Source organism: Drosophila teissieri, chromosome 3R (assembly GCF_016746235.2).
Source record: "Drosophila teissieri strain GT53w chromosome 3R, Prin_Dtei_1.1, whole genome shotgun sequence".
NCBI classification, from domain to species: domain Eukaryota; kingdom Metazoa; phylum Arthropoda; class Insecta; order Diptera; family Drosophilidae; genus Drosophila; species Drosophila teissieri.
Genome location: NC_053032.1, coordinates 18283639 through 18300038, shown reverse-complemented (window position 1 = coordinate 18300038; position 16400 = coordinate 18283639). Strand labels below are relative to the sequence as shown.

Genomic DNA, 16400 nt, shown 5'->3' with positions numbered 1-16400 from the left:
GCTTCTTCTTCGTTTTTTTTGCCATTCACTTAAACATAATGCAGCACAATAGAGTAGGGTTTTTGAAAACAGTTCCATTTTGTTTGGTTTATTTGCAATGTCTCAACTGCGCTCGATGTGCCGAACTTGTGGCAAAAGTGTGGCCCATTTGCAGGCCAGGGCCACCAAACTGTTCGACAAAAGTAACTTTCACTTAATTAGTTTGCTGGAAAATATCACCGACATGTATGTATGTAATCAAATAAAATTGAACTATGCCGTCTATTAAATTGGTTTAAATGATTACTTAGCTGGAATCGGACACTACTCTGCCACATCTCATTTGCCAATGGTGCAAACTGCAGCTGGACAGGATTTTGGTTTTTCGCAGTAAGTGCTTGGAGGTCCACCAGTCATTTTTGGCCGCCAACAGGAAACTTTTGCGACCAAAGGCGGTAGTTTACGAGGAACTCGCTGATTTGGAGGATGAGATGCTACTGCAGGATATGAGGGACCACAAGAGTCAGGAAATAAGTATAGCACTTGCAGAAACAGCTGGGCTTCTGCAGGAAGACCAAAATGATAACGAAATAGAGGAGATGGAAAATGGGACTCAGATTGAGGACAATCCAGAGCAAGCTCTACAAACAGAGGAGGCGGAGCATTATCAGGAGCAGCTCCATAACACTTGCGGCCCCTCGAAGGGAGTAGGCGCACGCGTACCCAACCGTGCGAAGCGCAACTCCAAGTCCTGGTTCTGTGACCAGTGCGGCGGCGTGTTCAAGTCTTCCACCTACCTCAAGCTACACCTGCAGCGGCACACCGGCCACAAACCCTTCGAGTGCGACATTTGCCAGGCAAAGTACTACACGGACAACGAGATGCGTCGCCACAGGATCCTTCACACAGACGCCAGGCCGTACGCTTGCCGATTCTGCAGCAAGACCTATCGAGGATGCAGTAGTAAAGTGGTCCACGAGCGGACCCACACCAACGAGCGTCCCTTTCAATGCCAGTACTGCGACAAGGCCTTCACTTCCACGTCGACGCGCCAAAAGCATGAGATGCTGCACACAAATCAGCGAAAGTACCAGTAAGTGGGAGCACTAGGTGTCCTGCTTGAAATTTGTATTAACATAATTTATTTTGCAGCTGCGAGATCTGTGACCAGTGGTTCCTGCGCTCCTCCCATTTGACCTTGCACCAGAGCACTAAACTTCACCAGCGAAGAGCTCAAAGTGCTAGGACTGTCTAAAATACAAGAAGACAGACTTAAGTTTAATTTTTTAAGACTGCCGAATATCAAAGTAATACAGTATTCCTAAATGAAAAAATTGGGTTCAGCATTTTGAAATTCGGTGGATTGGCCGCGTCGCGGGGCGATTGTCAATTAAGGGCTGCGAAACGAAATCGGTTCTCCAAATAGTGTTGCTGCAAAATGCAAAATGCGAATGCCGGTCTTCTTGTTCTTCCGTCCAAACAAACAGAAAAAGATACACTTCCAATCGATCGGGGAGCTGTGTTATCTCATTACACAAGCCATGAGGTACATTTGCAGGACCTGTTCGCGTATGGCCGATCCTGCGGCAGCCAAGAATCTCTTCGAGCCATCGAGTTCTTCCGTTTTGCGGCAAATAGAGACCTTAACCAATTTGCAGGTGAGTGTGCTGGCGTTTCAAAGAAGAAAAAAACATAATGTAACCCGAGTTCTTAAATTACTCTGCAGTTAAAAGAGGACGACAAGTTGCCCAGGCTCATGTGCCAGGATTGCCAGCACGACCTGCAGATTGCCATCGACTTTCGTCGGGTTTGCATCGAGGCCCAGGAGCTCCTCGAACTTCAGTTGAGGCAGGTGGAAAAAGAGGAGGAGGCTTTCGAAAGCCTGGCGGAGCAATGGTTGGATGACTGTCCGGAGGAGCTATCCAACTTGTCGCCAGCTCTGCAGGTGAATGATGGAGTGGATTTTTTCTTTGATCCGGAGCCACAGGACAATGGAGGGGAGGCTGCCATGGCGAATGATTTTCAGCCAGTGGCTAGTCCGCAATGCTCTCCAGAACTATCTACAGATAGCCAGTTGTCGGATGAGCACTCTAACATAGTACTTTTTCCCGAATCGGAGCCGGCAAGTCCTTCAGAAAGTGAAGCAATCGACAATCCGGACACTTCCAGTCACACCTGCAGCAAGTGTGGCCTAGATTTTGAAAACGTGGACGAACTGAAGCTGCACAAGTACCATCTGCACGACGTCCCTCCAGATACCAAGTAAATAATGTGCTTTACACATCAACACTTAATACACTCATTCGCTAGGCATGACAGCATGATTTTCCCATTTGATTAATTCAGCATGTGTAAAAATCTTAAAAAATCAAATCAATTCCGTCAGGGCTCAAAATATGTTTAGGTTACATTGCAAAATTGACTATTAGCTTACATGCATTCCGTATTAATTTTCTTTTCTGTTTTGATTTTTATTTTAGAACGATTTTGCATATGATTCCATATATTCCTGCTGCTTTGATGGGAATCAAAGACGGAGCATTTAGAAATGGAAGTAAAGATTTTTCATGAATCCCCTAAACCCTATCACTGAACGACTAGAACAGTCGTCCACAGCTTATTCACAGTATGAGAGGAGCAACGAATTAATTATCACAAATAACACTATCATCCTTACAGATTCGTTTGTGACCACTGCGACGAGGGCTTCCGATCAGCCGCCGCACTCACGCGGCACTGCAACATAATTAATCTTCCAATGACGGTAATATGCTCGTTATATGGTTTACATTTAAGGTTTAATAATGGCGTGCATTTTGAAACACTTTAGCACCCCTGCTCCACGTGCAAGGGCAAGTTCCACAATCAGATCCTGCTGCAGACCCACAAGGAGCGATGTCCAAGGCCGGCGGCATCCCAGCATGTGTGCCACATATGTGGCAAGCGGCTGACAACGGCCTTCAATCTGAAGAATCACCTGGTTCGCCACGCAGGCAAACGACCGCACAAATGCGACCAGTGCAGCGCATCCTTTTACACAGCCGCCGAACTTTGCTCCCACCAGAAAACCCACACAACCGAGCGTCCCTACACCTGTCGCTACAACTGTGGAAAAAGCTTCCGCTTCTGCAGTGCCCGCAGCATGCACGAAAGGTAAAACTCCATCGTCACTTACCACCACACACTCACATAACCCATCACATCCAATCCGCAGGGTTCACATGGACGCCAGCAAGCGTATCTACCAGTGCGAGTACTGCCCCAAGTCGTATGTAACACCCAGCGAGTGCAGAGCTCATCAAAAGTATCACAACTTGACTCGCGATCACGGGTACGATATTCAAGTTGTTGACTATTTAAGAAAAATACAAGTAGAACAGATTTAAATTATTCGCAACTCAATGACCTATCATTCTAGTATGTCAAACTTCTTTGTATACATATACAATTTTGTAGCTACATATTCCTGTAGAAATTCCATCGTTTTCTATTGAATATGATAAACTGCACTTTATATGCAAATTACGTACTTTAAACTAATCCAATTGCTTCTTTGATGCCTCATGCTAATGAACAAACACTGAATAAACCATTTTTTCCACCCCAATCTCTCTCCTCTAGTTGCGAAATCTGCCGCATTGGCTTCAAGACAGTCAAGCACTACAAATCCCATTTGAAGTCCAACGCCCACAAAACTCTAGAAGCGCGAGCCAAAGCCGCTGCGTCCTCCAGTTCCCGTCGAAGAAATTGTTCAACGAATTGAATTCATTATTGTCAATTGCATTTTAATTATATATACCGAATTGATATTAATAAAGCTTCCGTTACGCATTCATGTTTAAGTTCCTTGCATCTACCATCACCTAGAACACCTTGCTGTTCTCAATGACCTTCTCGTTGTCGTAGATCTCCTTGGCGTAGCACAGGTTGGGATAGTCATAGGCGGCTCCATATCGGTTCTTGCACCCGGTGGTGGACTTCTCTCCCGGAGTATAGACAGGCTGACCCACAATGTTGGAGGTGGCGAAGTTGCAGGTGAGCACGAAGTGGTTGTAAAAGTCCCGGGAGAAGCGCACGGCGGCACATCCCACATGGGTGTTCTTCTCGGCCACCGCGATGGTGAACTTGCTCACAGCCTTGTTGGGAAGCTCCTCCGGGAAGCTGGCGAGGATCTCGGGCGAGGCATTCGATCGCTCAGCAAACCAGTTCTCAATCTGCTCTTTTATGATTTCAGCATCGGTGTACTCCGTCTCGGCTCCACTGTACTGGAAAATGGCGTTGTTCTGGCCGGCGTAGGCGAATCTTTCGGTGCTGCGACACTTATCTGGCAGCGATTCACAGGTCTTCACGTTGAGCAGGGCCAGGTGGGAGAGCTCCTCGCACCAGGACATCTTGGCCATGCGAATCGCTTTGGGCAAGCCTTCTATTTTGCCTCCAGCCACGTTGTTGCGCAGCTCGTTGAAGAGGGTCAGGATTAGTTTGTGATGAGGCTCGATCTTCACCTCCCGCACGTCCTTGGGGCAGTTTTCACTGAAGTTCTGTTGGGCATATAAGTCATTACCGAGTGAATTCCTATATGCTAATCGTTCTTACTCCCTTGTGGTTACAGGCCACATGCTTGTCCAGACAGGTGGGGAGCGCACAATAATCCACGGCAGAGCAAATGGCAACCACAGCTAGGAGAATCAATTGGAGAACCTTGGTGAATGCCATGATGCTGGTTCTTGCCTACTGGATTGCACAGCAAATGGGTCTGCTTTTATACGGCATTCAAATAGAGCTAGACCACTTGTTCCTTGTCAGACATTCCTCGAATCCCAGCTGTAGAAACACTGGAAGACTTGTTGCAACTGCGGTTCAATTACCATTGCTATCCTATAAATAGAGTACTCTGGGTAGCTAAGCCTCAGTCCACAACCAGCGCTGAAAATGGCCATTAAGTCTCTGATTCTGCTGAGTTCCCTGCTGGGATTAAGCCTTGCAGCGGACTACTGTGCTCTGCCCACCTGCCTGGACAAGCACATTGCCTGCAACAATAAGGGAGTAAGTAGTGCTAGGTACCCAAATCCTGTTCCTCTTGGTGATCACCCTACTTCGCCCAGAACTTCAGTGAAAACTGTCCCAAGGACGTGCGGGAGGTGAAGATTGAGCCTCATCACAAACTGATCCTGACCCTCTTCAACGAGCTGCGCAACAACGTGGCTGGAGGCAAAATAGAAGGCTTGCCCAAGGCGATTCGCATGGCCAAGATGTCCTGGTGCGAGGAGCTCTCCCACCTGGCCCTGCTCAACGTGAAGACCTGTGAATCGCTGCCAGATAAGTGTCGCAGCACCGAAAGATTCGCCTACGCCGGCCAGAACAACGCCATTTTCCAGTACAGTGGAGCCGAGACGGAGTACACCGATGCGGAAATAATAAAGGAGCAGATCGAGAATTGGTTTGCTGAGCGATCGAATGCCTCGCCCGAGATCCTCGCCAGCTTCCCGGAGGAGCTTCCCAACAAGGCTGTGAGCAAGTTCACCATCGCGGTGGCCGAGAAGAACACCCACGTGGGATGTGCCGCCGTGCGCTTCTCCCGGGACTTTTACAACCACTTCGTGCTCACCTGCAACTTCGCCACCTCCAACATTGTGGGTCAGCCTGTCTATACTCCGGGAGAGAAGTCCACCACCGGGTGCAAGAACCGATATGGAGCCGCCTATGACTATCCCAACCTGTGCTACGCCAAGGAGATCTACGACAATGAGAAGGTCATTGAGAACAGCAAGATGTTCTAGACCCTTTTTTTTCATTCTTAGCATTATCCAAGGTGCTTTTATTCATAATTAAGTTGGCAAATAAAAAGCTAAAAGAGCTTAACATTGGAAAACTCGACCGTTTATTTTAGAGATTTATGATGGTTCTGATCATTTTGGGCCTGGTTAGTAAAACAAAAAGTATGGGTTGTTTCTTTTAGTCTAAATTGATTTATTTAAGTATATCATATCATGCGAGAGGTATTCATCATCTTGTCGTCTGCTTCGACAGCTTTCGTTTGGATGTTCAACTTGTACAATTAAAACACACAATATCACAATCTTACGCAGGTATACAAAACAATATCTAATTTGGTGGGCTTGGACGCTCGGGAATACTGGCGAGAGTCCAGCCCTCCAGTGATTCTATCCATTTGGATCGGTATGAACCTTTGATTATGCAATAAATAGAGGGTCTGATTGCTTAGGTGTTAGTTGTCTAGCCGATGTCATCTTGTGATTTCTAGAGAGGGACGCCGTGCAATCAGATGATCTTTAGTTAGTCAATGACTTTGTACTAAAATGAAGAATAAACCAAATAAGGGGAAATAAATAAGGTGATCGAATTATATGGAAACTAAATAGACAGAAATGGATATAGTGCGTTCAAGTGAATGTAAATAAACATGTGGAAACCGAAAGCATTTGGAAATATACATAAAGCAACAATTGTATTGAGGAGAGATTGAGTTGGGATTTCAGGTTTCTTGTGTACGCTTTACAACAACTTAAACTACAGCTCGTATTAACTAAGTAGGAACTGTCCATTACTTCTCCTTGGGCGCCTTGTCGAACAGGTACTCCTTGGCCATGCTGTAGGCCAGTCCGAGGGTCAGGCATCCGACGACGGTTCCTTGGGCGGCCACTCGCAGTTGCATCAGGAAGACGCTGGTGCTCATCGTTCCACGGTTCCGGTACTTGTACGCTCCAATCAATCCGGCAGCCACGAATCCGCCAATACCTGTGAGTGAAAGTACAAACCACCGATTAGTTGTTATCGTTCATGCGGCGGATGGCTTGTTGTTGCTACACAGCTGACTGATAAAAGCCAGACGTCGCACAAATATAAGCATACAAGTAAATACAAACTACATATGCGTGTGAATATAGTGCTGCCAAAAATTAAGCTACACATTTAGAGAGTTTTCTAATGAAATCAGGAAATAAGGTAATCTTTTATATCAGAAGTAATTGAACATGTTTGACTAGACAGGAAAGTAAAATTAAGTAAATAAACTTCAAAACATTTGTAGTAGTTTTGATAATAATTCCAGAAACTATTTTATATATAATGCTTTTTAGGGAATATAGATTATGGGTATGTATAACCAATTGGGATTTCATCAGCTCAAAAGTGTATCTTCGAAAATATTCAAAATATTATGTTGTGCGCTGCTTTTGCTGTTATCTATTTAACAGCTAGTTCAGTTAAATCGGTCAAATGGGCAGCACTTGTCAGCGTCAGCTGTTAATTGTCACATACGTATGTATGTAGGCAGACAAGCGAGCTGAACATTCGAACACGCGCCAAGATCAGATGGCGACGTGACGTCACGGATGTGATAATCCCATTTCCCTTGCACTTCGTGGGAATTGCGAAATTCTCCTGTTACATCATTCGCTCTCCAGAAAGAGTAACGGATCACAGAGCAATGGTCGTTATGTCACACAGTTTCGAAAAGTGACCCCAAATTACTGTTAACCTCATGGCCAAGGTCAAGATTAGCCGACTTTTCCGCACACGCATTGTATATTCGTAGATTTGTATAGATATGTGTGTATTTAGCTGGCTGCAGAGCCAAAAGTTTCCATGTGACGTCACGGCGGCAAAACTTCCGCTGTGCGGAATTTGGCAAAACTCACCCACAAGCATGAAGGGCGATTCCTTGGCTTTCCTAGAGAATTTGTTGGCCTGGGCGGCATCCTCCTCACTGTCGAAAAGGGACTTGGAACTCATTGTCACGAATATTATGTTATGTACGCGGGTGGTTCGGATCGGTTTAATCGCTTTGCAACGTTCGCGAAACTTTCTGCAATGAGCAGATTCAGGCGATGTGACCAGCGCGAAAACATATCGCTCACAGAAAAGTTTGCGAGACTAATATATTACATTTTCATGTAAGTGTAATATGGTTCAGCCGAACTGGCTATTTTATAAAAATGTATATTAATTAATCATTTAGTTTATTATTAAACATTAAATTTATTTATTTCATACAAACTAAAACGAAGCGGGAATCGATAGTTTGTTCTGGCCACACAGCATGAAAAATACCGAAAGCCGCTCTCAGCTGTTGGCAAGCTTTCTGCGCTTTTCCGCCAGGTGACGCTTTTGCCGTTTCTGTCATGACATAAGAAATTGGTATTTTTTTAAGGGAAAGGGGCGGACTGCAGAAATCGACGTTGCTTTGCCTTGGCCGCTAACTCTGTTTAAATTCGAGTGTTTGGAAATAAATTGACAAGTAGAAAAACCGCCGACCCGAAATTCGCGGAACAGAGTCGCAGCAATGACGGGAATAATTTCGATCGTAACGAGACGGCTGCCCCAAACTTTGGGTATGCGAGCCCTGCGGAGTAATGAGGTAAAAATTCACACTGGGATGGGGATTCCCGGGTGGAGGGGGCTCGTCTGGTGTGTGATACATGCTCCGCCGATATATATGTACATATATCCATTTTTATCCCATCTTCGCTGCCCGCCTGGCACTCGCCTATTATGTAATTGTATGGGTGTGTGCGTGCGTCGCTGAAAAATGGGAAAAACTTTTGTTTGGGACGCCCGCTGCACGTGATCCGTCAGCCGACGTCTCCTGGTTGTGCAATCACTAATTATCGCTTCTTTCCGCCAGCTGAAGCGCTGCATCCGCCAATATTCCCGGTTAGTTGCCTGTGCCGCCCAGCAGCAGCAACTGTTCAACCAAGATGGCTCGAATCGCTGCCAGGAGGCCACCAGGTAAGTCCTTTACTACGAGTCCACAAGACACCCTTCATCCAAAATCGTTCATTTCTAGGCTTCTCACCTGGCAGGGCTTCCACACCACGTCGAGCATGAGGTCGGAGCAGACCGTCAATGTGCCACCCTTTGCGGACTCCATCGCCGAGGGTGACATCAAGTAAGACCAGGCCACAGAGCTGGTTTCAAGCAACAGGTTCATGCGCGTGCATGCATTAACGATCAATTCCTGCAACAGGTTTACTTGCAAGGTGGGTGACTCATTCGCCGCCGACGAGGCCGTCATGGAAATCGAGACCGACAAGACGACGGTGGCTGTGCCAGCTCCCTTTGCCGGTAGTCTGACCGACATTCTGGTAAAGGATGGCGACACCGTCAAGCCCGGCCAGGCTCTGTTCAAGATTAAGCCCGGTGCGGCGCCCGCCAAGGCAGCTGCTCCAGCGGCTGCTGCGCCCGCTCCTGCTGCCCCCAAAGCAGCCCCAGCACCCGCTGCTGCACCGAAGCCGGCTCCCCCACCACCGGCCGCAGGCGCGCCTAAGCCACCACCACCGCCACCACCAAAGGCAGCCCCCCGACCACCACCACCTGCTCCAGTCGCCTCACTCAAGCCGGCCGTTGCCCAGGTGAAGGTGCCACCAGCGGACGGATCGCGGCAGATCCTAGGCACTAGGTCCGAGCAGCGAGTTAAGATGAACCGCATGCGTCAGAAGATTGCCGCCCGCTTGAAGGATGCCCAAAACACATGTGCTATGCTCACCACCTTTAACGAGGTCGATATGAGGTGAGTGAAATGACGAAAATGGTTCCATATTTATGTATTTCTTAGCTTTATTTCAATTAAGTGATTATGTTCATCAAATGTGACATTATTATTTTTAGCTATGCCATGGACTTCCGTAAGCAGAATTTGGATGCGTTCACTAAGAAGTATGGACTGAAGTTCGGATTCATGTCCATCTTTGCGAAGGCTAGTGCCTATGCGCTGCAGGATCAGCCCGTGGTGAACGCCGTCATCGATGGCACGGTAAACAAGCCTCCGCCCCGCCCTCCGCTTATCATTTTCTTATCGCCCGTGACGTAGTTTCGATTGCCATGCTGTTAAAAATTTCTTATCAGGCGAACATTTAGCTTTTATTGTCGCTTTTGTTTATGCAATTTCCCGTGGCGATATGATGAATGTGGAATTTTCTGTGTTGCCAAGCGCTCATAATTGTCGTAATTTTGCAGGACATCGTGTACCGCGACTACGTTGATATCTCTGTGGCCGTGGCTACGCCCCGCGGTTTAGTGGTACCCGTCATCCGAAACGTGGAGAGCATGAACTATGCGGACATCGAGATTGCGCTGGCCGGTCTGGCCGACAAGGCAAGGCGGGATGCCATCACCGTGGAAGACATGGACGGCGGCACCTTCACCATCAGCAATGGTGGAGTGTTCGGATCCCTGATGGGTACGCCCATCATCAATCCGCCACAGAGTGCCATTCTCGGCATGCACGGCATCTTTGAGCGGCCAATTGCTGTCAAGGGCGAGGTAAGCGATCCACCACATACGCATATTTACCAACTTTATTAATCATTGTATTGTCCAACCAGGTCAAGGTACGTCCTATGATGTACATCGCCCTGACCTACGATCACCGAATCATTGATGGACGTGAGGCGGTCCTGTTCCTGCGAAAAATAAAGGCTGCTGTAGAGAACCCAGCAATCATTGTTGCCGGATTGTAAAGTGAATTGTCTTAACACACGTCCACGGCCTTAATTTGATATTAGCCTTCTTAATTTGAAACTGTCTTTGGTTATTTATTATTTCATTTTGCCAGCGTCACAAAGAATAGCAAAATCAACACAAATTCAAACTACTCTTAGCATCGGAAGGAGTATAATAAATCAAACGTGGATCTTTTCTTAAATATAAACTGTGCACTGAATGTTATTGTTAACCTAAGACGCTGCGATGGAATTTCGTAATAAATCGATGACGAATATTGACCAACCTCAATGCATTCGATTGTTGAAGAAAGTGGTTGTCTTTTCTACTAACGATTCTTATTGGCACCTTGTAGAGAAACTATTGTTGATCGTCTAGAATGTCTCCGTAATCTTATCTGAAGCAATATAAATATCTTAATACAAACTGTAAACTGTCTTATCAAATAATTTGTCATGTGAGGATGGCTTTTAATTGAGCCTAATGAGGCTTGCGATTACCAAAGGTGATTATTTCTTATGCTCAATTATCTAATGTGTTTGCAGTGGCACTTATTTGGTTGAAATGATTTTTGCAATAGGTCTGTAGAATTTGTTAAAAATCTTTAAGCAATTTTAAATTTAAAACTAAATGAGTACAGCTACATACAGCAAAAGGACATTCTTAATGGGCTCCACACATGAACAATTGCTAAAGATAAAATAAGAAAGGATGTAAGACGAAGCTTAAAAACCATTATATTTATATTAACAACGAAAAGAAACTTTTCAAAATATCACACAGATAGCTTGAAAACCAAGAGACTATTATCTGTACAAGTGGACTTACATATATGGTCGCAAGTGTACCCATTAATGCACTGCTAGAGTAAAAACATCTTTTAGAGAAAGACACATAATACCATCTTATTGGGTAGCAAACCAGAAGGATTTATTCAAATTGGGAAGGCTCCAGATATGAACAAAGCCTGTAGGAAGATATTGAAATATGAGAATGAAATTTGATTTAAAGGTTAACATGTCTGACTGGATTAAAAAACTGTTTATATTTTCTTATCATTTTAAGCAGTTCTGGCAAATATATATGCGTGTTAGTAAATATCCCTCTAAAGATACCAGTGACTTACAAAAGTTCCATTGGGAAATCCATTTTCGGAATCCTCGTTATAACAGCAAAGTTAAGAAAAAGTCAGTTTTTATTGTTTTGTTATTAGAGCAAATTGGCTTGTACAATTTTATTGATTTTTGTTTGATATTAGTAATCTCTCTATTTCTAATGTTTACAATATTTATGTGTTTTTGAGGTGGTGCGGTTGAAATAACAATTTAAAATATATATTCGTACAAAGGATTAATTGTGATTTTGATGGATTTTTGCTAAATGATACTTTTGGATACATTAAATTCGTGTTTTTAGCTTACTTAGTGAAACTTAAATTTTTGTTTTAGATCTATCAAAGATTGATTAACACAGTTTTGATTTTGTTTGGTTTTTCCTGGTTAAATTTAGTTTTTCCAATGCTTTGCTTAACATTTTTGCTTATCACATGTGTCGAAAAAAAATAAGAATTGAATCTGACGACGATAATGATAGTAGGGAGATTATCGAAATAAAATATATAAAAATATATACTTCTGTGTGCAAATGAATTGTGTGTATAAAATCACATAAAAAATGCGACAATCGTTTCGTCTAAAACATTTCGCAATTCGATTGCGAAATTTCCAAGTGTTGAAATTTTAGGCAAAAGGATTGGCATTATCTACATTAGTTTTCCTTTCTTTAGCATTTTGTGCGTTTTTTTTTGGAGCAATTTCTCGTATATCTCGTATAATTTTAGCTTAACTAAGGGGATACAGAGTGTAGTTACGTGGTACAATTCGCGCTTAATCGTAGTTCCTGATGGCGGTTCTTCATTTCATTTTTTTTGGGTCTAAAGTGAAGGCCTAAGGTGAAGCTAACGTGTATCTTTTGGTCTGCCCGATGGGAAATTTCCATTATCTAGGGGTTTTTGGGGTCAGCTGGGGGCGTTGTTGTGGGCGGGGTCAGTCGGCACTGCACTCGGCTGAGTGCAACACTCTTAAGTCTAAGCAATTACACTAGGTATCCCCAACCTTGTGTCCGAAATGTTTACTTTTCGCGATTTTGGTCCTTATCTCCTGTTCTGGCTATGGAATATGTGCTGTATTCGCACACTTCCTGTCCTATCGTTTGGCTGTCTCTCTCTATCTATCTCTATCTGTCTCTCTCTTTGCGTAGATCTAATCGGTCGGGAAGGATATGCTTTTCTAGCTTTCTTTTCTTTTCGTTTCTTTTCGTTGCTTTTCGAATGTCTTTCAATAGAACTATTGTACAAGATTCCATTTGCTACTCTTCGTGGGTGCTTCTCGCGTTTGTCTCAATGATTTTGCAAATTTCCAAATTGCCCGAAACTTTCTTGGTACTTCTGTATGTTCTTTGATTTTTCTTAGATTTTTCTGATTTTTCTAAGATTTTTCTTAGATTTTTCTTTGATTTTTTTTTGTTTTTTCTTTGATTTTTGTAGTCCTACTAGCCAAAGGTGGGAAGATGCTGCGCTCTATAAATGGGCTTGTGTGTAAATAAAATTCATAACTAAATTTCTGTGCCGGATTTGGAGGAGGGGCTTCGTTGTAAATTTGGTTGCTTGAATTTGGTTTTTTCTTTTGGGGCTTCGGCTTGGGTGTTTTCGAGGGGTTTTTACTAGTACAAGTCGGAAATGTGTAATTTCATAAGACGGTTTTTGCAGTTTCTTGTTTGCCAAGTCTCTGGGTGGTTGGTTGGTTGGTTGGCTGGTCGGATAGTCGGATAGTTGGTTGTAGTATGTGTCGTCATAGTCGGCGGCTGCCACTTGGCCGGGCAACTTTTGCCATGAATTTATAAATCAAAACGTTCTGCTGTCTAGTGGCCATTGACTGGCTGCTGTGGAGGATGGGTCGGTGTCTCTTGCTCGGATTGGGTGTCCTGTCTTCTTGGCAGAGGGTCTGCTGCAGTGCAGCGTGTAGTGGGTTTCTGTGCGCTCATGCTCTCATGCCAGCCATATTTTATTTATTGATGGCAATTATGCCTCGACCTCGGCTATTGCCAGTAGTTTATATAAATTTGGAGTTTTGTTTGATGTGCTTTCAGCTGCATGATGCTATGATGATGGTTCGAACTTTTGCCAAAGAAACCAAGTCTGACCACAATTTGAAAATGAGAGTTTGGGTTTGAGTCAGCAGCTGCTGGGTTTGAGTTTGGTGTTTGGAGTGCGGAGTTGCGAGTTTTGAGTTTCAAGTTTTTCAGCTGTGCTCGTGACACTCGTGCCAAATATTACTTAAAGTTGCGGTTCTGCTGGCCATCCTGCTGATGCCTTCATTTTGTTTGAGATACTGATTTTGATAATAATTTTGATTACGAATTGGATTTGGGTTAAGTTGTTGTGTGTCTTCGAATTTGAGATTTTTGTGCGGCGGCCTTCGGGCGAAAGTAATGGGCTTGAGGACTTCGCCTCTCTTGGGGCGGATCAAAGTGGTCATGGTCATCGTGGAATCTTTTGAGGATGGATGCTGCCTGGGATTCTGATTTTGCCGGCTCAACTGATTTTGGTTTCTGGTCTTGCAACCCTCTTCTTTGAAATCGCGTGCCTTTGATTTTGTTTTTGTTTCGGTTTTTGTTATAGTTTACAGTATACAGTGCTCAGATTCAGATTCAGATTCAGTTTCAGTTTTTGTTCTTGTGGATTTGGAATTTTCACGAGAGCTGGGAATTGTTTTGTTTCGCTGTGATTTATCTGCCCTTTGGCCGCTCGCCTCGCCCTTTGGCCGCCATTTGTAAGATTTTGGCCAGAAAGTTGCCAGGAGTTTCCCTAACCATGTTCCTGTTCCTGTCGCGTCTTCTTCGCCAGCTCCAGTTTGGAATTTTTGGTGCTTTTCGGCGGCCTCCGTTTTTGCTCCTGACATTTGTCGCATTAAAACTTCCGCAGTTTCTTGTAATTTATAATACTGCCTTTTTGAAATTTAGCTGGAGTTCTTTTTTTTCGCTCTTGTTTTTGAATTTTTGGCGGCTTGGTTTTGTTTGCTGAATTTAATGGGTGGGCTGCGAATACTTAATCATCTTAATGTGGTAATAATTATGCACCGAAGGTTCCTCGAAATGCTGCGTTTTCTGAACAGGATTCGTTTTGTTTCTGACTTATTTCATTTGGCAATGGTTTGGTTGGACTTTTGAATGTGCACTTTTTCTTATTGTCATTTTGATTACTTTTAAATACTATGCTGCATTGTATGATTTTGGATAGAGTTTTGATTACCTGGTCTGATAAATGCATTAAATTAAATTTTGGTCTGAATTTTGAATTTTGTGGCCGGTATGTGGTTCAATTTTGATTTGAATTTTGGGTTTCGTTTTTCAATTTTGTTGATTGCCAGAGGAGCCGAAAGTTGAATTTGGATTTTTGGATTTGGTTTGGCTGGTTCTAAAATAAAGTAATTTAGATATGTTATTATTATTTTTGGTTCTGAATAAGGAGACCTCTTTGTCTATTAAAAGTATAAATAATTTAACAGCATTTGGATGAATAATATTTCTCATATGATTTGTTAAATATTTTGCTGAATACATGTATTATTTTTGGGGTTTAAGGCATTTTGATTTCTTTTGAGATTCAAATCGGGTAATTTTGGTATTCCAGACCTTTTTAATTGCGAATAATATTGAAAATTTTAAACTGGTAGCACATATTTTAAATTTGATAAATTGAGCTAAGCAATTTGAAAAGTTTTTAAAATTTTAAGTAGATACCTTAGAGAATATTTCGAAATGTTAAAAATGTATATATTCATGAAATGTAAAAATAAAAGTTTTTAAAGTTGTGAATAGTGAAAGTAAATAGTTTTGTTCTAAATTAAATTAACTTGTTTTACATCGACTTTTTCAAAATTTTTGATTTTTGTATTGCTGTTTGTTCTGTATTTCACAGAATAAAACATTTTATAATTGCAGCCTAAATAAGAAATTTTAATTGAAAATGTTTCTTTGCCATAATAATTTCCTTTCATTTAGATTATAATTTGATTGGATATTTACAAATGAAATCCTTTTGTCAATTTATGTATACAATTTTTTAGGAACTGGTTTTGTTGACTTTTGAATTGTGTTTATCATTGCAATTCTGTTTCGTTTTTTTCAGATTGATATTTAGATATTTTCAGTCATTAGGATTTATGAAGAAGGAGCTGAAGAAATGTTTTTCAAACTTTTTCAGGACTAGATTTTCTAATATTTTAATTTTGCTTGTTTTCATCTTCAATTTATTAACTAAATGTGATTTTAAATGGTTTTTGTTCTAACGGTATATGAAATGGAATTTTCTATTTCTGCTTCTTTGCTTATTTTTTCTTAACTGAATTTATTAATATTTTATATTTTGTCTTTGTCGAAAAATATTCTTTTTTTTGAATTATGGAACTTATTTTTAAAGGCAGCGAATTGCTTGATATTTGAATCGAAACTTAACTTGGTCATTTAACGTGGTGTTTTCAAAAATAAATTTTATAAAAATTAATCTTTAAAAATATTAAATCTGTAAACAATTTTTGAGAAAACAGGTACATTTTTTGGGATATTGATATTGGATTTGGTTCGAACTTTTGTTTTTAGATATTGGTTCTCAAAATGCTTTTACTTTCTTAAATTGCTTTAAAATGTATCGTGATTTTCGGTTTTTAAGTTAGAAATAAAAATTTGGTATATGTTCAGGTTTTCAACTGCGGTTTTGGTTGATTTTGGTGTCCTTTCTTGGCTAGAGTTTTTAACAAAATGTTAATAATCAAACATTGAAATTTTCTGATTTAGTTTGGTTGCTTAGATGTTTTGGTTTTTAATGATATTATGAAAGTACAAATTTGACGTTTTGACTTGGAATTGAAATTTTGGTTATTCACTTTAAATTGATTTTGAAT

The 16400-nt window shown here is 42.3% G+C and overlaps 6 protein-coding genes across 8 annotated transcripts; 4 read left to right on the top strand and 2 right to left on the bottom strand.

The window, feature by feature from the left end:
- The first annotated feature begins 46 nt into the window (after positions 1-46).
- LOC122622650 (transcription factor Ouib) lies at positions 47-1268 on the top strand. The gene is made up of 3 exons (XM_043801264.1): positions 47-229; positions 291-1072; positions 1132-1268. The coding sequence occupies exons 1-3, from the start codon at positions 98-100 to the stop codon at positions 1232-1234; spliced, it is 1017 nt and encodes a 338-aa protein (XP_043657199.1). The 5' UTR covers positions 47-97; the 3' UTR covers positions 1235-1268.
- A 156-nt stretch (positions 1269-1424) lies between these two features.
- LOC122622648 (zinc finger protein 70) lies at positions 1425-3812 on the top strand. 3 transcript variants are annotated; one of them, XM_043801260.1, is made up of 6 exons: positions 1425-1637; positions 1706-2241; positions 2659-2743; positions 2810-3132; positions 3194-3310; positions 3601-3812. In XM_043801260.1, exons 1-6 carry the CDS (start codon positions 1425-1427, stop codon positions 3740-3742), a joined length of 1416 nt encoding a protein of 471 aa, XP_043657195.1. In that variant the 3' UTR covers positions 3743-3812. The 3 variants fall into 3 exon arrangements, 2 of the variants coding, with proteins under 2 accessions (XP_043657195.1, XP_043657196.1); XM_043801261.1 differs by lacking the exon at positions 1425-1637 and adding an exon at positions 2460-2605 and having other exon boundaries at positions 2103-2241; positions 3601-3804; XR_006326311.1 differs by lacking the exons at positions 2810-3132; positions 3194-3310; positions 3601-3812 and adding an exon at positions 2460-2605.
- Positions 3744-4732, bottom strand: LOC122622651 (antigen 5 like allergen Cul n 1-like). The gene is made up of 2 exons (XM_043801265.1): positions 4573-4732; positions 3744-4517 (listed from the first exon to the last, which is right to left on the bottom strand). Exons 1-2 carry the CDS (start codon positions 4690-4692, stop codon positions 3843-3845), a joined length of 795 nt encoding a protein of 264 aa, XP_043657200.1. The 5' UTR covers positions 4693-4732; the 3' UTR covers positions 3744-3842.
- A 139-nt stretch (positions 4733-4871) lies between these two features.
- On the top strand, positions 4872-5848 carry LOC122622652 (antigen 5 like allergen Cul n 1-like). Its single transcript, XM_043801266.1, has 2 exons — positions 4872-5022; positions 5082-5848. Exons 1-2 carry the CDS (start codon positions 4909-4911, stop codon positions 5754-5756), a joined length of 789 nt encoding a protein of 262 aa, XP_043657201.1. The 5' UTR covers positions 4872-4908; the 3' UTR covers positions 5757-5848.
- Positions 5849-5929: 81 nt separating this feature from the next.
- Positions 5930-7825, bottom strand: LOC122622653 (HIG1 domain family member 1A, mitochondrial). Its single transcript, XM_043801267.1, has 3 exons — positions 7638-7825; positions 6546-6735; positions 5930-6291 (listed from the first exon to the last, which is right to left on the bottom strand). Exons 1-3 carry the CDS (start codon positions 7729-7731, stop codon positions 6270-6272), a joined length of 306 nt encoding a protein of 101 aa, XP_043657202.1. The 5' UTR covers positions 7732-7825; the 3' UTR covers positions 5930-6269.
- Positions 7826-8126: 301 nt separating this feature from the next.
- LOC122622649 (dihydrolipoyllysine-residue succinyltransferase component of 2-oxoglutarate dehydrogenase complex, mitochondrial) lies at positions 8127-10725 on the top strand. Its single transcript, XM_043801262.1, has 7 exons — positions 8127-8356; positions 8624-8727; positions 8786-8887; positions 8966-9508; positions 9607-9751; positions 9955-10260; positions 10323-10725. The coding sequence occupies exons 1-7, from the start codon at positions 8282-8284 to the stop codon at positions 10455-10457; spliced, it is 1410 nt and encodes a 469-aa protein (XP_043657197.1). The 5' UTR covers positions 8127-8281; the 3' UTR covers positions 10458-10725.
- Positions 10726-16400: the final 5675 nt, after the last annotated feature.